Source organism: Rhinopithecus bieti, unplaced genomic scaffold, assembly GCF_001698545.2.
Source record: "Rhinopithecus bieti isolate Rb0 unplaced genomic scaffold, ASM169854v2 scaffold_10017, whole genome shotgun sequence".
Classification (NCBI taxonomy): Eukaryota; Metazoa; Chordata; class Mammalia; order Primates; family Cercopithecidae; genus Rhinopithecus; species Rhinopithecus bieti.
The window spans coordinates 882,552-904,667 of NW_016806314.1; the positions used below are offsets into that span (position 1 = coordinate 882,552).

The window sequence follows — 22,116 nt, forward strand, 5'->3', positions numbered from 1 at the left end:
AACTCCTGATCTCCAGTGATCCACCTGCCTTGGCCTCCTGAAGTGCTGGGATTACAGGTGTGAGCCACCATTCCCAGTAAATACAATTTTGTAAATTGTATTTACAAAAGTTATAACAATAGATTGTAATAAAAGTTATGCGAGGCTGGGTGCAGTGGCTCACGCCTGTAATCCCAGCACTTTGGGAGGCCAAGACGGGTGGATCACCTGAGGTTGGGAGTTCAAGACCAGCCTGATCAACATGGAGAAACCCCGTCTCTACTAAAATACAAAATTAGCCAGGCATGGTGGCACATGCCTGTAATCCCAGCTACTCGGGAGGCTAAGGCGGGATAATTGCTTGAACCCAGGAGGCGGAGGCTGCAGTGAGCTGAGAATGCACCATCGCACTCTAGCCTGGGTAACAAGAGCGAAACTCCATCTCAAAAAAAAAAAAAAAAATTATGTGAATGTGGTATCTCTCTCTCAAAATACCTTCTTGCACCATAGTGTGTGGGGGTATGTGACATGGCAGAAACGGTGGATAAGGGGGATTACTATACTTTAGTTAAGTGTTGCTCCTTTTTAAAAATCAATGCTTCTTTATGAAGATTTGTATGCAGGGGATCTGTGACCTCAATGCTTACTACTCTGTGAAATCATACAGTTTTATATCACATGATAAACACCAATAGTAGGGAGCGAGTCTTCTAGTACTGAAGAGATTCCCTATAAAGAACACTCACAGAAAGTTTGTGTTAGCTAAACTACAAATATCTGAAAGTATTTCAACTTGTTGGGTTTTGCATTCAAAAGGATAAGATTCGTTTGTTTCTTCCTGGTTAAGCTTTCCAGAAATTTCAAATCCCACAGCCAAGCTTGAACATATCTAGCCCATATCTAAATCAAGAGATTACAGCTATTGTTTGGTTTTAGAAGCTTTGGTGCTATCAAGCCTAAGTACATGATTAAATGATATTAAATGCCAAACAATAAAAAATACTTCCCACAGGTGTGTGTATATATATATATATATATATATAGAGAGAGAGAGAGAGAGAGAGAGAGAGAGAGAGAGAGAGAGAGAGGTGTATTTTAAAATAATTATACACAACTCTTTTAAAAGATATGGGGAATACTTACATAATCAACTCTAACTTTAGCCCTTCACAGCTGTATTATAACTTTATTTAAGAACTTAGTAAACGTCAAAATTGATGGTTCTTAACATTGTATGTTGAGAATACAAAGTGCCTAAAAATGACACATTCTGCCCAATGCTAGTTCCTTCAGTATTACCACCAAACTTCTGTGAAAGACTTGTATTGAAAAGAAAGACTAACTGCAACATGGAAGATGATTTTTTAAAAAGTTCATTTACCAATTTTAACAATCTAGAAAAAAAGAAAGTCTGACTATAATACTTGATGACAGACATCATGTTTAAGTAGAAAACACAAGAATAAAAAGGCAATTCTCACAGAAAATATTGCACAACCTCAGTCATTTCCTCCAAATCTGCTTTATGTAATTGGGTGGATATAAATTAATAAACAGAAATTTAAGCAAGATACATGTAACAATTTAACAGAACCTGATAATCTAATTTCTTCAATTTTTCTCAAATTCATCTTTAAGTCTTTCCATCATGGGGCTCATAAAGAAATTTAAGCAACATATGGATACTACAGTTGAATGTCAAATCTTTACAAAGTACTTATGACATACTACATTCCTCTATAATGCAATTATGAATAACCTTCATGACACTGTGTTTTGCATGTAGAAAAGTGTTAGAGTTCAATATTCAACCCAATATAAAATAATAATAAGAAACACTTCTGATGTTAGGTTGAGATCACTTTTCCTTTTGCTAATGAATGATTTTTTTTAGCTGTATGTAATATCACTGAGGTGAACCAATAAGTCACCTTTGAGTACATATGAAAAAATAAACACATGCTAATGGATAAAACATTACTACTACATCTTTACTAGACCATCTCTACCTCTAACACTTCAGAAGCTTAGAGATTTAAAGTATTCTTACATTAACTGCAAGAAACAAAGGAGAAATTCCTTCTTTTTTGAGATCACAACTATGAAGTCATATGGTTATACAAATTCTGTGTTTGTGTGCAAAACATAAAATACAATTATCTTTATTCTCCCTGCTTAGTTTTGTCAGTCAGCTAGCAGGATGTAATAGATACCTTTCCAAGAAACAGAGACTGAGATGTGTTTTATATAACTTCAATAACCTCAGCACTACAGTAATCAGAGATGCAGTATCCTTTTGCTATGGTTCAAGACGAGGGAAGGAGGTCAGAAGAAAGAATAAATCAAAATTGTTACAACTGAGTAATTATTTCTCATTAGGTCTCACCAAGGTGCCACCTTCATTTTTACATAAACATGGTGGCATAATTCAATCTCAATAAATCAGAATTCTTAATATTTAAAATTTAACTTGACTTTCCATTATCACCATATTAACAACCAAAATAATTAGATAAAACACATAGAAAAGGGCAATATTAAACCCCACTTTAATAGAGTTTGTTTCTTGACACATTAACTTATTTTTTATAGAAAAGGGATAGTGCATCTCAGTTTGCTTACAAGCTAGGAGATCACTTTGAATTCTGCATTTCCTAACTGCAAACAGAATATAGCACTTATAACAGGTTATAAATAAACTGGTTTTCAAGCATAGAGCCAGCCCCAACGATAATAATACACTATTTAAAAAGACCTAAGGCAATGAATTCCATTTCCAATGGAAAAAAGAACTGTGCAAAAACAAGCTTAAAACTACTTTTTTGTGTGTGCCCAGTGTTATAAAAAAGTAGCTTTTAATAAACCTTGGGACCCAAATTACCAGCAACTTCAGGAAAGGGTGGGGAAGGGGAAGAGAAGAAAGTTATTTCATTTAGGAAAATAACTACTATCTTTTCCTAATCTTCAATACACACAATTTAAACAAATACAGCTGCTGTAACACTTTACACAATTCCTATGTACTGGAGCAATAACAAGATCTAAATACAATTATATTTTTAAACATTGGGTCAAGGCTTTACATAAAAATACCATCCTACTTTTCCCACTAAGTTTCTAAAATATCACGTACTTTTCCCCCAACATCTGCAGCCATCCAGGAATTTTAAGGAAACTTTTGTGCATGATCTTAATTCCTAATCCCTGGCTCTTTGGGCTCAGTGACAAAAGATCAAAACCACCAAAATGGTGGTTCACTTGAAGTCAGATGAGAGACCCTGGCTCAATTAGTCTCATAGGATGAAAGCAGTGCTGCATCAACTGGCTCCATGCAGGAGGGGCACGTGAAGGATCTCATCAACCAGTCATCTATACAGTCCAGGTGATAGATGTGCATGCACGGCAGAAATCGAATTGGGTCCCCATAAACAAAGTCCATCATACAGATCACACACCTGTTGGGAGCAATGGAGAGAAATCAGAAGGCATTTTCAGAAGTGTCCTATTCAGAAAACTGTTTAAATCCCATTAAAGACAGTGTTAATCTGAGTAACACATCAGAATGCTTTGCCTGTCATCTTATCACCAAAGCATGCAAATTGAATTTTTTCCTAATGCTGATCTATACACAATCTCTTATTTAAATCCCCTGAGAATTTGCAGGACTTAGGAGCAATCAACAGAGCAAAGAGAAATGGATTACATATGGATCAAGTTTACTGCTGTGCTTGTAAACAGCTACATACTATAGCAGATACCTTAAGGAGAATGGGATTATTTTAGGTAGAAAAGCATCAGTTAGATCAACTTTGTTTTTTTGCACTATTTAGTGTAATCCTGGACTAAGATAATTTTCATTTTAATAACTGTAAAACAGAAACACTAACTTCAGCCTACTTACTGGGTCGCTGTAAATTAAAGCTCTCTTCATTAACTTTCTCTTTATTAATTTAATTTAATTTTATTTTTTGAGACAGTTTCAAGTGATTCTCCCACCTCAGCCTCCCGAGTAGCTAGGATTACAGGCACATGCCACCGTGCCTGGCGAATTTTCGTATTTTTAGTAGAGATGAGGTTTCATCATGTTGGCCAGGTTGGTCTTGAATTCCTGGTCTCAAGTGATCTGCCCACCTCAGCCTCCCAACGTGCTGGGATTACAGGTGTGAGGCACTGTGCCCAGCCTGTGAAAATTTTTAATTACTATATAACATTCTCTTGCTAGTAGCCAGTAATAGAGCTATGAAAAAAAATTAAACATTCTCTTGCATTAAGCAAAGGATTTCAATATATTAAATGTCTGACTTTCTAAAGTGCAGGAGAAAAGGCAAAATTTTCAAAAGCAACCTGAAAATAAAACTTTGAAATGTACAAATTAATGAAAACTTACTCCCGGATCTTTTTTTCTGATCCATCTCTTCCAGGGTCATAAACTCCTTTAGGCAGATGTTGTATAAGGCCTATTCTTTGAGCTATCCTAATTTGTTCCTCTTCAGTCAGCTGAGTTGCTAGCCGAGTCTGGCTAGGTGTTGGGTGGTAGACTGGAACTGGAACTTGTTCCTAAAATATTAAAATATGGAGGAAAAAGATTATTTTTTCAAAACCTTTTGAGGGCTTATTTTTTAGTCAGAGATAGAAGGGAAAGGGAGCCCTGGGAGGGCAGGAAGCTGGGCTAGTGTGTGGCTGTACTGACTGTGTTTCACCCTGCCTTAACTTCAGCTATTAGAACAAAACATACAACAAAACATTCTCATTCTGTCTAAAGGATATAAACACAAACATCACTGAAGAGCTGGCATGGAATGTTAAATGAACTATTTCCACGGGATAAGAGACCAGCTTGGACAACATAGCAAGACCCCATCTCTAAAAATAATTTAAAAAAATTTTTTAATGGATTGGACTATGGCAAAAATAAATCTGAAAGTCATCTAAGACTAACTTTCCCATTTCCTAGGACCAAGCTTGCCTACAGTCACATAATTGACAATACTGAAATTAGAATTCTACTGCTCCTAATCCAATGGATTTTTTACACAATTCATTCAAAGGAGTCGTATGTATAACCCCCACCTTTTATTTGAGACAGGGTCTCCCTCTGTTGCCCAGGCTTAAATGCAGTGGCGCAAACACAACTTACTATAAACTCAACCTCTCGGGCTCAAGCAATCCTCCAACCGCAGCCTCCTGAGCAGTGGGACCACAGGGGTAAGCCACGGTGCCTGGCCTATAACAATAATATTTAAAACTGAGCAACTCTGATGGAATGAAGCTGGGATAGAGTGTGGCCTAGGAGGGATGAGGCTCCCCATCCGCAAGCCCTCACCTTGGTTACCTTTGCAGAATCCTCAGAATCAACAGAACAGTCTGAAAAACACTACTATCTCAGAAGATGAGATTTTCAGTCTGAAGAATTAAATTATGAGATTTTAGTCTCCGCTCAGCTACTTACTGCGATTGCTTGGACCAAGTCCCTTAATGTATTTGAATAATGTATTTGAATAAAGCAGATAACAGCACCCACTTCAGAGAGTTGATACAATCATGAGATAACTAAGAGCTTTGTAAATGCCAATATTTGTAAATTATTCTATCTAACATCTCCCCATTGTCATGATTCTCCCCATCATGATTCTCTGCTTTGCAGACTGTAAGCTAAGTGCTACTGTCCTTGGCTTTGGTCCTGACTTTCTGGCTTCTCTTTGAATACTACAAACTCTTAGCCTCTGTTGTGATCTCTGCCAGCTCTGAGTTCTGTGACCCTTGAATTACTATTTCCAGTCTAGACTACCTTCCTGAATCTTAGTCTCAGTCCTAGTTGACCAGTTTTGACGAACTGTCATCCATATGCAAACTGGGAACAAACTGGTTTAAGACTTTGGATGATATAAAGGGTCTCTTAAATCCTTGAATCTAACAAACACAAATAATTAAATTGTTTTAGACCAAATAAACTCCAACTATGGGTTTTTCAGAGGCTAGATTTCTTCAGTCTTGTGGTTCACATATGTGTAGAGAATACAGAAAGCAGAACAGAAAAGGAAAGTTCTACTTTATGGGGAAATATTAATAAACATTAAAGAAGAAAATAAAAACTATATTTTAATTCATGTTATGAGTGTATTTTCTCCTTTGGTATTTTTTTGTTAAAACAAAGGAACCCTGTATGTATCTTTTAGATATTTAAAATGATTCAACAATCTAATTTCAGTTTACATGCAAATTTTCAGAAAACCATAGAGGAAAGGAAATGACTAAGACCTCCTGATATTTTAAAGATGAATGTGGCCTCACCCTTCTCACCACACATGCCTAATTTTAAATTTTAATTCCCATGATATTTGTTTAAAAACGGCTTGATATCTGAGTTACCAATTGTTTTTGTAACTAGAGAGCCACTGATTTTCTAGGCAGTAAAATGGAATCTTGATTCAATTGTTGGCTAACAGACACTGAGTGAGTAGATTACACAGGGGTATAAAAACAACAATTTTAAAAGATGTGATGGCCAGGTGCAGTGGCTCACGCTTGTAATCCCAGAACTTTGGAAGGCCGAGGCAGGCAGATCACCTGAGGTCAGGAGTTCGAGACCAGCCTGGCCAACAAGGTGAAACCCCATCTCTACTAAAAATACTAAAATTAGCTGGGTGTGGTGGTGCACGCCTGTAATCCCAGCTACTCAGGAGGCTGAGAAAAGAAAATTGCTTGAACCCAGGAGGCAGAGGTTGCAGTGAGCCGAGATCTTGCCACTGTACTCCAGCCTGGGTGACAGAGTGAGACTCCATCTCAACAACAACACAAAGATGTGGATTTGGGGGTGGTTCCCACCATTCCCTGCTGACTCTCTATATAAACAAATACTACATGGTTTATGTTCAACACCCGCTTTCCCTCTGAGAATCTGGATTTTTGTCATATGTTAGGCAGTGGGTGCCTAATCAGTACCTGGGGCACTGAGTCCCCAAATGAGCTTCTCTGGCAGAAAACCTTTCATATATGTTGAAGGAATTAAGCACGTCCTGTGTGATTCCACTAGGAGATAACTCTTGGAAGCCTGCGCTTAGTTCCCTTTGGACCAAAGCACCTCTCCCCTTAGCTGGTTTTGCTTTGATTCTTTGCTGTAACAAATCATAGCTGTGAGTAAGATTATATACTAAGTCCTATGAGTCCTCCTGTTGAATCACCAAACCTGGGGACCGTTTTGAGGACCTCCAATGCCAGTGCTAGGTTGTGCTTCCACTTTATATTTGCAAAGCTACTGTGTTTTGTTCCCAGCTGAAAACAAATAGAAAAAAAAAAAAAAACCCTAAATATTTTGATTAGCCTGTTTCAGGGCCTAAATATGGATCTAATGATAAAAGGCATACAAACACAACTCACTGCAACCTCCAACTTCTAGGCTCAAGTAATCCTCCCATTGCAGCCTCCCCAGTAGGTGGGATTACAGGTACGCATCACCATGCCCAGCAATTTTTTTGTTTTGGTAGAAACAGTGTCTCGCTGACCAGGCTGGTCTCAAACTCCTGGCCTCAAGCGATCTTCCAGCCTTGGCCTCCCAAAGTGCTGAGATTACAGGTGAGAGCCACTGTGCCCGGGCTATCTGGGTAGTCTGATAAGGGCAGGGGCTATGTCTGTTTTGCTTACCAATGTTTGCTACCTACTCAGCACGGTATCTGGCACACAGTTGGGACTCAACATAATTACATAACTGAAAAAACATAAATCAAAGCACGTATGTTCTTGCAATATACATTATATACATATTAGAACTTTGTGGATATGCTATGAAAAATTGCTAATGGGGCTGGCACAGTGGCTCACGCCTGTAATCCTTGCAGTTTGGAAGGCCAAGACAGGCGCATAGCTTGAGTTCAGGAGTTTGAGACCAGCCTGGGCAACATGGTGAAACCCAGTCTCTATAAAAGATACAAAAATTAGCCAGAAGTGGTGACGTACACCTGTAGTCCCAGTTACTTGGGGGACTGAGGCAGCAGGATCACTTGAGCCCAGGAGGTTGAGCTACAGTGGGATGAGATCGCGCCACTACACTCCAGGCTGGGTGACAAAGTGAAAGAAAAAGAAAAGAGAAAAACTGCTAATGATTTGGATTAAATAACAATAACAAAAAGAAAAAAAATTGCTGTCTCAAAAAGAAAAAAGGCTAATGATTTGGATTAAATAACAGTAAAACAAAAAAGGAAAACTTGATATAAATTACACCCAACATTTATTTTCCCAAGTGAAAATACTTGGGTTGTTGCCTCTTTCAAAGTTCCACCTGCCCATCCCACAGGAACTTCAACAGGTCCAAAACTAAACCAGATATACTTGTATAGGCATTTCCTGGAATTTCTGCTCTGGCATTTAATTATGTATGTGGCCTTACACAAGCTTCTTAATATCTCTGAGTATTAAGGTTCCTCTCAGCATAACAGACAAAATGCCTATCTTAATAAAGCGTTGGAGGTCAGGTGCAGTCATTCACCCCTGTAATCCCAGCTACTCAAGAGGCTGCAACAAGAGAATTGCTTGAACCTGGGAGGCAGAGGTTGCAGCGAGCTGAGATCACGCCCCTGCACTCCAGCCTGGACCACAGAGCTAGACTCCGTTTAAAAAAAAAAAAAAAAGTGTTGTAAGGAATAAGCAGATAAGTAAGGCACTTACCAAGATAAGGGCTTAATATATGGACTGTTCTCTAATGACACCAGTCACTGGAGATAGACATCTCATCCTTCCTGATTCCTCTGACTTCCTCTCTTCCGTTTTCCACTATCATCTACTTAAATGTCTTATACAGTCTTATCTAACGACCATCTCTACATTGTTGATTAGGAGACACACATGGGCTTGCCCTATGAGTTTAAATTTTAAGATGGAATTCACAGAGAAGCAAATTTCAAATAAATTTAAACAATCTTTTCCTTAATACTTTTAGTTCTCCATATGTCTGCACGCAAAAGAGAGAAAGAGCAAGAATCCAAAAGAAATCATCTGCCTTTAAGAAAAGGAGAAAAGGAATAATTTAAAATTAAAATATGCACTGTGGAAAAATGCAGCAGCATGGAAGGGGATAGAATACAAATGGAAGACAGGGTTATAAAATATGCTGAAGCTGGACAGAAGATAGGGTCTTGATCTTGGCTCACTACAACCTCCACCTCCCAGGTTCAAGCAATTCTCCTACCTCAACCTCGAGTAGCTGCGAGTACAGGCACACGCCATCATGCCCGGCTAATTTTTTTATTTTTAGTAGAGACAGGGTTTCACCACGTTGGCCAGGCTGGTCTCGAATTCCTGGCCTCAAGTGATCCACCCGCCTCGGCCTCCCAAAGTGTTGGGATTATAGGCGTGACACAGGTGTGAGCCACCGCACCCGGCCAGAAAATAGGGTCAAACACCAAAAACAGCAAGGTCTGGTCTGATGAGAAAAATCTCTGAAGCATTCCGGTTGTCTGTTAATATATAAATGAAGCACCTTAAAATGATGGATGTTGTCAAGAATGTACTGGGCCCTAATCTTAGGTGGTTTAAGCCAAGAAAGACACAAAACAGGTGAATGTAAAATGACGTGTTTTTCTAAAGGGCACTGCATTAAAAGTTGGATTCAATTGAGGGAATGTGATACAATTTCAGAAACTAAAACAATGCAGTGGGGAAGTGCCTAAATAATGTGCTGAGGCTGGAAATAGTACAAGTCTGGTTTGTGGTGAAGGAAAAATAAAGTCACTGCTAAAGAATGCAGCTTGTCACCAAAAGCTGTATCTTTTCCTCCAGTAGGAAATAAGAGCCAGCTCTTCTGATCTTTCTCTTTATATCCTTACAAGCTGCTGCTGGCACCACCTTCTTCCCAGCTGCAGTCTCCTACTGGGAAATGTTTTCTCTGAATTTTGCCAGACTGACACTTAAGATCATAAAATGGAGGATTTAGAATAGTTGGTCTCAACATATATTCTAGTTCTGATGTTCAATGAAATCTTGACCAAAACAAAAACCCCAGATTAGCATTGATGCAGTTCCTGAACAATTACACACAGATTTAAAAGCTAGCATCACATCTATCTTCCTGATAAATATAATTTTTTTTTTTTTTTTTTTTTTTTGAGAGAGGGTCTCATTCTGTTACCTGGGCTGGAGTGCAGTGGCACAATCTTGGCTCACTGCAGCCTCGACTACCGCCTGGGCTCAGGTGATCTTCCCACTTCAGCCTCCTGAGTAGCTGGGACTATAGTCCCATGCCACTATGTCCCGCTAATTAAAAAAATAAATTTTGTAGAGACAGTGAAAAACTGTTGCCCAGGCTGGTCTCCAATTCCTGGGCTCAAGCAATCCCCCTGCCTTGGATTCTCAAAGTGTTGGGATCCCAGGAGTGAGCAGTCAAGTCCAGCCTTAAAAAGTACATCTCGGCATTGAGGAAATACAGTATTACGATAAGGTGAAAGGCCTCTATTAACTTTAACACCTTAGAGATACAATTCACATTCTATTTCCCTATTTAAAATACACAAGTCAATGGTTTCCAGTGTGTTCAGAGCTATGCAACCATCATTTACCAATTTTAGAACATTTTCATTACCCCCAAAAGAAAGTGTACTCATTAACAGTCACTCCCCCAAACTCCCTGGCCCTAGGCTACTACTAACTAATTTGTTTTTTGTCTCTATAGATGTGCCCTATTCTGGGCATTTCATAGATAAGCATTACTCAGATGTGTGGGTTTCATTCCAGACCACCCTAATAAAACTGATCACAGATCGCCATAAAAGATGTAATAATGGAAGGGTTTGAAAGCACAAGAATTACCAAATGTGGCAGAGAAATGAAGTGAGCTGCTGGAAAAATGGTGCCAAAAGAATTGCTTATTGCAGAGCTGCCACAAACCTTCAGGTTGTGTAAACACACACACACACACACACACACACACACACACGTCAAGTGCAATAAAACAAGGTATGCCTGTGTATGGCATCATACTAATATGTGGTCTTCTGTGGCTAGCCTTTCACTTAGCATGTTTTCAAAGTTCACTCATGATGCAGCATTTATCAGAATTGCAATCCTTTTTATTGCTGAATATTCCATCACCATTTTCTTTAGTCAGTGATGGACATGGGTTGTTTCTACTTGTTGGCTGCTGTGAATAATAGTGTTATGAAAATTAATGTATAAGGTTTTGTACATGTTTTCATTTTATGGGCTATATATACCAATGAGTGGAACTCTGCAAAACCTTTTGTAGAACTGCCAAACTTTTCCAAAGCACCTGCACCATCTTACAATCCCATCAAAAGCTGTATTGGTAAATGATGGTTGCATAACTCTGAACACACTGGAAACCAATGAAGTGTGTATTTTAAAAAGGGAAACAGAATATTCCAGTTTCTCTACATCATTGCTTAAACTTGTCTTTTTTTATTATAACCATTCAAGCGGATAAGATGTATCTCATTGTGACTTTGATGTGCCCTCTCTGACAGCAAATTACCTTTTTGTTATCTCCTGGACATGAGTCCCTTATCAGACCAGTGATTTACAAATATTTTCTTTGAGAGGCTGAGGCAGGCAGATCACCTGAGGTCAGGAGTTCAAATTATTAGAAGTAGGAAGAGATACTTCAAGGGCAGACACACTAACAGCAGATGAAGAACTGACAATGAGATAAAAAAAAAAAAAAAAATAAAAAAAAGTAGGTGCAGGAATGCAAAAGCATAACAGATTTCACCCACTAACACAAATTGTCCTACATAATTCAAGATTCTGGATGCACTATTCTGTTACCTCCAGGGTATAATAAACTTACCTAATAATAATTTCGAATCAGTAAGATAAAATGACAATGTGCTCAGAAGTCATTTCAGTGATTTCTGGAAGGGAGTGAAGATGAAAAGGGAGAAGCTGTGAAAGTTTACAAGAGGGCCAGTTGAGACGTCTTCTCCTACATATGCTATTTGATCATGAACTTATTAAGTCTTTGACAACAGAAAATATTCAATTACTGATTGACTTAAACTTTGACCTACACTCCTCACCAATCTTTAATTCACTGAAGTGCTTCAGAAAGGAACAGGAAAAGGTATCTCTTACTTAGAGATATTTTTTGATATCTTTGCAACCATTTGAAAAAGTAAAATAACCTCCACCTTTCAGTTGAAGAAATAAACTCAATTAAGGACCTAATTGAGGTTAGAGAGGAAAAAGGGTTTGCGTAGTGAAGGGTTTCTCAACCTGGGCAATACTGACATTTTAGTAAGACAATTCTTGGTTGTAGGGGGCTGTACTGTACATCACAGGGTGTTTGGCAGTTCTCTCCATCCACTAGATGCCAGTAGCACCCTCTTCCCTGCCACGTTGTGACAACCAAAAATGTCTCTAGACTTTGCCACATGTTTCCTGGAGAGCAAATTCATCTTGGTTGAGAACCACTGGCTTAGGATCTTAGAGTAAACAGGACAACACAAGGCTGGATAGTTTCTGGTGTTATAAGAAAGCCATAAAGGATGGGATACACGTCCTTTTTCTAGTAGTTTTTTAAACAAGGCCTCCAGTTGTCACACGAAAATGGGGTGGGGAGTGGTGCAAACAGTAAATATACAAAGGCCTAGTGGACATAATACTAAATAAAACACATCCACATTACACTGAAATGAGCCTTAATTGATAGGAATTGGTGCCTTAGTAATAACTACACTATAAATTCAAGAGAGAAAGGTTAGACAGAGAGCACAGATTGTCCATCAGGGAGAATGGCAAAAGAAAGGAAATCACCAACTGAGAACAGAAAAGAAGACATGGGGACACTTTGCTGAGGCAGGGCTGTTTACTTCCAAATGAAAAAAGAGATGTTATACATATGGGTATTTCTGATAATTTATGTGCCATATGTTGTGCCTACCTTTAGGATTTATGAAACATTTTTAGAAGACCCATTTCATTTTAAAGAAGTCTCATTACTTCAAGTATCACTGTATAACCTACTTAATTCCAATATCCCATTCCTCTCCTGGACTCTACTGGAAATGAACTCCTAGAGGCTCCTGTGACTGCCTTTGAAAAAAATCTAGTGTATTATATAATATTTTCTGCCTCACTGTGCAGTTACCCGTATTGTCTAAATGCATTTCTCCTAGTTGCCCTGCTGTACTGCCCAACCTATTTCTTCATCTTTAAAATGAAGAAGATCTCCAGTAGTCCCCACTTATTGCAAGGTTTCAGTTAACTGTCAACCATGGTCTGAAAATTATGGAAAATTCCAGAAATAAACAACTGATGTTGTAAATTGCGTGCCATTCTGATTATCACTGATCACTAGAGAAATGCAAATCGGCTGGGTGCAGTGGCTCACACCCGTAATCCCAGCATTCTGGGAGGCTGAGGCAGGAGAACTGCTTGACTCCGGGAGGAGGAGGTTGCAGTGAGCCAAGATTGCACCACTATACTCCAGCCTGAGAGACAGAGACTTTGTTTCAAAAAAAAAAAAAAGAAAAGAAAAGAAATGCAAATCAAAACCACAATGAGATACCATCTCACCAGTCAGAATGACTACTATTAAAAAGTCAAGGCTGGGCACAGTAGCTCACACCTGTAATCCCAGCACTTTGGGAGGCTAAGGCAGGCGGATCACTTGAGGCTAGGATCTTGAGACCAGCCTGGGCAATATGGCAAAACCCCATCCTACAAAAAATACAAAAATTAGTCGGGCATGGTGGTGTACACCTGTAATCCCAACTGCTCGAGAGAGGCTGACACCCAAGAATGGCTTGAATCGGAGGGGGCAGAGGTTGCAGTGAGCTAAGATCGTGCCACTGTATTCCATCCTGGGCCGCAGAGCGAGACTATCTCCAAAACAAAAAAGGTAAATAAAAAATAAAGAAAATTAAAATAAAAACTTCAAGTGGACCCAATCATATGGGGCCCCCACACTTTTGTGAATTTTACCTCCAAAACCTCTACCAGGTCCTCACATGAGTGCTTCCAGGAGGCGGAGGGGAAAATAAGCCATTTTAAATATGCCAGAGCATTCTGCTCCTAATAAGCCATATCCTCATGCTAAACTTTTAATTTAATATACAGTTTTACCAGAGCTTAACCTACCTGGGGAAAGGGAACTACCCAACTCCAGCCCCTCCAGCCATCCTGTCCCAGTTAAGGTGTGTGGGAGGTACTGAGAAGCACTGAGAACTGCAAATTAAAACAAAAAAATACCACTATATACCTATCAGAATGGTGAAAATCCAAAACACTGACATTAAGTCCTGGCAAGGATGTGTGGTAACAGAAACTCTCATTTACTGCTGGTGGGAATGCAAAATGGTATGCTTTGCAACCATGTGCGGTGGCTCATGTCAGTAACCCCAGTTTGGAAAGCCGAGGCGGGAGGATCACCTGAGGTCAGGAGTTTGAAACCAGCCTGGCCAAAATGGTAAAACCCCGTTTCTACCAAAAATGCAAAAATTAGCTGGACACGGTGGCACATGCCTGTAATCCAAGCTACTGCGGAGGCTAAGGCACGAGAATCGCTTGAACAAGGGAGGTGGAGGTTGTGGTGAGCTGAGAGCATGCCACACTGCACTCCAACCTGGGTGACAGCAAGACTCCATCTCAAAAAACAGTAACAACAACAACAACACAACAAAAAAAATGGTAGGCTTTGGGTGACAGTTTGATAATTCTCACACAACCAAACATACTATTACCATTTGATCCAGCAATTGCACCCTTTGGTATTTACCCAAAGGAGTTGAAAAATTACATCCAACCAAAACCCAGAAACAAATGTTTACAGGAGCTTTATCCATGACTATCAAAATGCGGAAGCAACTATGGTGTCCTTTGGTAGGTAAAAACTACAGTATATCAATACAAATGGAATATTATTCAGCATTAAAAAATGAGCTACCAAGCCATGAAAAACATGGAGGAACTTTAAATACGTATTACTACATGAAAGAAGCCAATCTGAAAAGGCTACCTACTGTATGATTCCAAATATGCAACATTCTGCAAATGGCAAAACTATGGAGACAATAAAACCATCAGTGGTTGTCAGAAGTTGAGGGGAGGGATGAACAGATGGAACACAGAGAATTTTCAGAGCAGTAAAACTATATGTATGATACAATAATGGTGGATGCATGTCACTATACATGGCAAATCCATGTACAACACCAAGAATGAACTCTAAGGTAAACAATGGGTTTCCGGTGATAATGTTTGGGCAATCGTTGAATATATCAATGTAGGTTCATTAAAAAAAAAAAATGTAGCTCTATCAAAATTCTAGCTGGCTCATTTGCAGAAATTGACAGTTGATTCTAAAATTCACATGGAAATACAAGGGACTAAGAATAGCCATAACCATCTTGAAAAGGGAAAAAAAAACAAAAGACTCACACTTTCTGATTTCAAACCTTACTTACAAAGCTACAGTACAGTACTAGCCTAAGGACAGACATATAGACCAATGGAACAGAAGAGTCCAGAAATGTACTCTCACATTTATAGACAATGGATCTTTGGCAAGAATACCAAGATAATTCAATGAGAAAAGAAAACTATGTTCAACAAATCGTGCTGGAACATCAGGCTAGTCACATGCAAAAGAATGAAGTTTGACCTCCTCCTTGAAAATACCAAAAGCTCCCCAAAGAAAAAAAAATAGACGAACTGGCTTTAATCAGGATTAATCACTTTTGTGCTTCAAAGAACACCAGCAAGAAAGTGAAACACAGCTGGATGCAGTCGCCCACGCCTGTAATCCCAACACTTTGGGAAGCCAAGGTAGAACTGCTTAAGCCCAGGAATTCAAAGCCAGCCTGGGAAACAGAGCGAGATCTTGTCTCTACCAAAAAGACAAAAATTAGCCAGGTGTGGTGGTGTGCACCTCTAGTCCCAGCTACTCAAGAGGCTAAGGCAGGTGGATTGCTTGAGCCCAGGGTTTAAGGCTGCAATGAGCTATGATTGTGCCACTGCACTCAAGCATGGGTAACAGTGTGAGACCCTGTCATTAAAAAGAAAAATAAAAAATTAAATGTAACAAATTTATCCAGAGTACAAACTGCTTAGTCTCTATGTCAGCTATAATGTACATATTATACATGATATATAAATAGTAGAAACATATATATACATATCACATAGCATATAAACATTATTTAAAATAATATAGTTCCTCTTTACAGATACTATGTGATAATTAAAAAATGTATGTTATGCATTAAACAGTATGTTGGAGGCAATGTAAACACTCCCCTCACCAATGTATAAGCTATTGTTATTCTATGCAAGTATTCTATTCAAGAGCCTACACAATGAAAAGAAAATTGGAGCTATGTTTTTTTCTCCCAGAGTAAAGTTAGTACTTATGTACTATTCATTTGAAAAAGGAACTAGGCTGGGTGCGGTGGCTCATGCCTGTAATCCCAGCACTTTGAGGGGCCACGGCAACCTGAAGTCAGGAGTTTCAGACCAGCCTGGCCAACATGGTGAAACCCTGCCTTTACAAAAATACAAAAAAATGGCCAGGTGCAGTGGCTCATACCTGTAATCCCAGCACTTTGGGAGGACAAAGTGGGCGGATCACTTGAGTTTGGGAGTTTGAGACCTGCCTGGCCAACATAATGAAATCCCCTCTCTACTAAAAATACAAAAATTAGCCAGGAGTGGTAGCATGCACCTGTAATCTTAACTACTTGGGAGGCGGCTAAGACAGGAGAATCGCTTGAACCCAGGGGATGGAGCTTGCAGTGAGCCGAGATCCTGCCACTGCACTCCAACCTGGGTGACAGAGCAAGACTCCATCTCAAAATAAAATAAAATTACAATTAAAAATACAAAAAAATTAGCTGAGTGTGGTGGCATGCACCTGTAGTCCTAGCTACTCAGGAGGCTGAGGCAGGAGAATTGCTTGAACCCAGGAGGCAGAGGTTGCAGTAAGCAGAGATTGTGCCAACGTACTACAGGCCTGGGTAACAGAGCAAGACTCCATCTCAAAAACAGAAAAAGAAAAAGGAATTCATCCAAGGAGCTAGCAAGGGATATCTAACTCTAATCAAGGAGACCATGTTTTATTCTTTGATTAAAAAAAACAACAACAACCATAACTTAGTCAACAGAATTATCTCATGAATGTGCCAACACAAAGGGGGTTAAAGTTTTAGGCGGAACCCCCAATATTCATCAATGCCACATTTTGGTCACCAAAGAGGTATGCTTTGTTGTGGAACATACTTTTCCATGGTTTCAATAAATTATTTAGGATGATCTGATTGTTTTATTGTGTAGAGCTTTAAAATCCTCACATTCTTTGATTTAGCAATTCCTTCCCTTTTTTTTTCAGAAATGGGACCTCACTATGTTGTCCAGGCTAGTCTCCAATTCCTAGGCTCAAGCAATCTTCCCGCCTCCACATCCCAAAGTGCTAGGAATACAGGCATGAGTCATGGTGCCTGGCCAGATCTAGCAATTCCTAAAAAAATTTATACTAATAAAATATTCTAAAACAAGAAGTGTTTTATTGATTAAACATTCATAGTATTATTTAAAATATCAAGAAAGCAAAAAATGAAGTGTTGAGCAAATTATAGCATCCTAAACATTCTTCTTCATAAAATTTATGGCAGTGTATTTTATATCCATTTATCTACATCCCTCTCTAGAATGCGGGTACAGAGAACATGGAGATCATTGTATTTACCTTTGCATTCTAGGATCTAACACAATCTCTACTTTCCCTCTATTCTTTATTTCCTTTTTTTTTTTTTTAAAGAGACAAGATCTTGCCGTTGCCCAGGCTGCAGTGTAATGGTGTGATCATATCTCACTGTAACCTTGAGCTCCTGGGCTCAAGTGATCCTCCTGCCTCAACATTCCAAGTAGCTGGGACTACAGGTGCATGCTGCCACACTTGACTTTTTAAAATTATTTGTAGAGATGGGGTCTCGGTATGCTGCCCAGGCTGGTCTCAACCTCCTTGCCTTAAGGGATCCTCTCACCTTGGCATCCCAAAGCACTGAGATTATAGGCTTGAACCACTGTGCCCGGCCTTATTTTCTAAATATTATGCAGAGAACAACTACCATTCTTTTTTATTAGTAAAATATAATATACTTTAAACTCCTATAAATCAAGTTTTTAACAGACAGGTAACCCAATTAAAAACTGGACAAGGTCAGGCACGGTGGTTTGCATCTGTAAACCCAGAACATTGGGAGGCAGAGGCGGGCGGATCACAAGGTCAGGAGTTTGAGACCAGCCTGGCCGACATGCTGAAACCCCATCTCTACTAAAAATACAAAAAAATTAGTTTTTTTGAAATCCTGTCTCAAACACACACACACACACACACACACACACACACACACACACACACACACAAACTGGACAAAAGACTTCACAAAAGACAATACCCAAAAGGCCAACAAGCTATTTGAAAACATTCTTAACTCTAGTACTCATTGGGAAAATGCAAATTAAAACCACAATGAAATACAGTTGACCGTTAAAGATGGGGGTTAAGGGTCCCGACGCCCAGTGCAATTGCAAACCTTCATATCATTTTTTTTTTTTTTTTTTTTTGAGACAGGGTTTCACTCCAGTTACCCAGACAGACTGGAGTGCAATGACGCAATCTTGGCTTACTGCAACCTCCGCCTCCTAGGCTCAAGCAATTTTCCTGCTTCAGCCTCTCAAGTAGCTGGGACTACAGGCGACTGCCACCACATACGGCTAACTTTTGTATTTTTTTTAGAAATGGGGTTTTGCTGTGTTGCCCAGGGTGGTCTCGAATTCCTGAGCTCAAATGATCTGCTGTCTTGGCTTCCTAAGACATATACCTGGGATTACAGGTATATGCCCCACGCCTGGCCTAAATTTTGACTTCCCAAAAACTTAACTACTAATAAGCTACTTTTGACCAAAGAAGCCTTACAGATAACACAAACTTGATTAACTCATATTTCATATGTTACATGTATAACATATTGCATTCTTACAAAATAAGCCAGAGGAAAGAATATTAGGAAAATCATAAGAGGAAATACATTTACAGGGCTATACTGTATTTTCTTTTTCTGTTTCTTTTCTTTTTTTTTTTTTTTTTTTTTTTTTTTTTTTTTTTTTTTTTTGCTTTGAGATGGAGTCTTGCTCTGTCACCCTGGCTGGAGTGCAGTGGAACAATCTTGGCTCACTGCAACCTCTGTCTCCTGGATTCAAGCAATTCTCTTGCCTCAGCCTCCTGAGTAGCTGGGATTACAGGCACGTGCTACCACACCCAGCTAATTTTTGTATTTTTAGTACAGTCAGGGTTTCACCATATTGGCCAAGCTCATCTCGAACTCCTGACCTCAAGTGATCCCTCCACCTAGACCTCCCAAAGTGCTGAGATTACAGGCGTGAGCCACCTCACCTGGCTCCAGCTAATTCTTTTGATTTTTTGTAAAGATGAGGTCTTGCTATGCTGCCCAGGCTGCCTCAAACTCCTGAGTTCAACTGATCCTCCTGCCTCAGCCTCCCAAAGGTGTGGAATGACAGGTATTAGCCACTATGCCCAGCCCAAATTTTAATTTTTTATAATAGATGTGAATGTTTTATGGTAGTAAATGATAAAACGGACTAGTATCTACATATTTTATGCATCCATCATGACACACCTTAATTTTTTTGATATTTCAAAAAATGAGAATCACCTAAGTTGATTCAAATTGTCACAAATCTCAAAAATTCCAACATACTTGTCTAAACAAATTAGCACTGTAAGTGGACCCCTGCTGTTCAACTCTATGTTGTTCAAGGGTCAACTGCATTTCTATACTTCTACACACCTATTGTCTAAAATAAAACATCTACAATTCTGGAGATCTGTTGTATAACACAGTGACTACAGCTTAGCATAATGTATTGTGTATACTTGAAAACTGTTATGAAAATACATCTTAAATATCCTCACAATAACAAATCATAACCGTGAGGTGAAGGATCTGTAAATTAGCTTGCCTGTGGTAATCATTTCACGATGTATACATATATTGAAACACCATGTTGTACATCATAAGTATATATAATTTTATCAATTATACTTCAAAGCTGAAAAAAGTTTCAAAAATAAAGATCGACAATACCAGGTTCTGGTGAAGATGTGGCACAAATGAAACTCTTATATTGTCAGTACAAGCAGAAAATTAGGGCAACCACTTGGAAAACTATTTGGCAACTTTTTTTGAAACACATCAACCTGATAGATTGACAGGAAAATGATAAATAGGTACGTGTGAAAGCAAATACAGCAAAATGTTTACTGCAGAATCTAGGTGGTAGGAATGAATATGGGTATTCAAACAATTCTGTAAACTCTTATTTTTGAAAATTTCTGTAATAAAATGCTGCAGGAAAAACTATACACAAGGCTCCATTATCCAGTAACTCTATCCCTGGATATATATTCAAAATAGGTGCTCAGGTATAACATTCACAGCATCTTTCTTTATATGGCCAAAAATTGATACTACCCGAATACACACAATGGAATGAATAAATAAAATGTGGTATATTTACACAATTTTGAATACTGCATAGCAATGAAAAAGAATGTGAACTACTGCCATTATGTAAGAACACAAATTTCACAAACAATGCTAGAATGTTATTCAGTTTGAAATTCAGGACCACACAAAACAAATATGGGTGATAGGAGGTCATACCAACCAACAATTACCTTTGGAAAAAAGCTACTAACTGTCGGAGGGGGCAGGAGGGAGCCTTTTGGGGGCTTGGAAATAGACTACATTATAGTTGTGGCTGTATTTTGCAAGCGCACCAGGCTATGTAATTAAGAAACCTGCTGGGTGCAGTGGCTCATACCTACCTGTAAACCCAGAGCTTTGGGAGGCTGAGACAGGAAGATCACTTGAGCCCATTGTCATCCTGGGCAACACAGCGAGAGCCCTATCCCAACCAATCGACCAATCAATCAGTCAATCAAAAGAAACTTAAGATATTCTGTTAAAGACACACTAGTTTCTGTATATTACATTTTAATTAAAATTTATACACACACATACTTTTACTGTACAAAATTACACAATTCAATGACCTCCAAATTCATGTCTACCATCTAATGATTAGTCCCACCCGACTGACTCCAAAATCCTTGAGAACACGAAAATCCTCAGGTGCCCAAGTCCCTTATAAAATGGCATATTTGCATATAACCTGTATACCCTCCCATATACTTTAAATCATCACTAGATTACTTATAATACCTAATACAATGCTACATAATAGTGACACTATATTTTTTTATTTGTATTATCTCTTGTATTATTTTTTATTGTTTTCTTTCCCAAACATTTTCTGTGATTGGATGGATCAGAGGATGTGGAACCTGTGAATACAGAAGGCTATCTTCTTGGCTCCAAGCTCCACCACTCAATTTAATCAGGGCAGTTCTGTTGTTTTTATTCATTTTTTATACTCAAGTTCCAAGTAAGATTATCCCAAGGATTCAGAAGCTAAAAAGTACATTTGTGATTCACTGCCCTATCACAAACTGATCACATGACTTCAAAACTATATACCAAACAATCTAATACTTGATTACCTACTATTTCATGCTGACCTCATAACTGCTTCATGTCTTGTCCCTTAACTGTAGGCTCCTAGGGGTAAGAGACTCATTATTTCTCCTTTCCCTGTGGAGCTTATAACATACTTGCTAACTGATAGAAGAAACTAGAGGCCGGGCGCGGTGGCTCACGCCAGTAATCCCAACACTTTGGGAGGCCGAGGTGAGCGGATCACCTGAGGTCGGGAGTTTGAGACCAGCCTGACATGGAGAAACCCTGTCTCTACTAAAAATACAAAATTAGCCAGGCATGGTGGCACATGCCTCTAATCCCAGCTACCCGGGAGGCTGAGGCAGGAGAATCGCTTGAACCCAGGAGGTGGAGGTTGCAGTGAGCCAAGATGGTGCCACTGCACTCCAGCCAGGGTGACAGAGCAAGATTCCATCTCAAAGCAAAAAAAAAAAAAGAGAAAAGAAACAGAAAAAGAAAATACAGTATAGCACTGTAAATGTATTTTCTCGAGACATTGCACTCCAACTTGGGCAACAAGAGCGAAACTCCGTCTCAAAAAAAAAAAAAAAAAAAA

General features: G+C 39.0%; 1 protein-coding gene across 1 annotated transcript in view; it reads right to left on the reverse strand.

Annotated features, from left to right (window-relative positions):
* Positions 1 to 1,336: 1,336 nt before the first annotated feature.
* Positions 1,337 to 22,116, reverse strand: part of RNF11 (ring finger protein 11) — a 37,324-nt gene continuing 16,544 nt past the window's right edge. Inside the window, exons 2-3 of the mRNA XM_017875449.1 lie at positions 4,367 to 4,536; positions 1,337 to 3,434 (exon numbers count right to left, since the gene is read on the reverse strand). Of these exons, the coding sequence (XP_017730938.1) occupies positions 3,263 to 3,434; positions 4,367 to 4,536 (342 nt within the window). The 3' untranslated portion in view covers positions 1,337 to 3,262. The remainder of the gene's footprint in view (positions 3,435 to 4,366; positions 4,537 to 22,116) is intronic.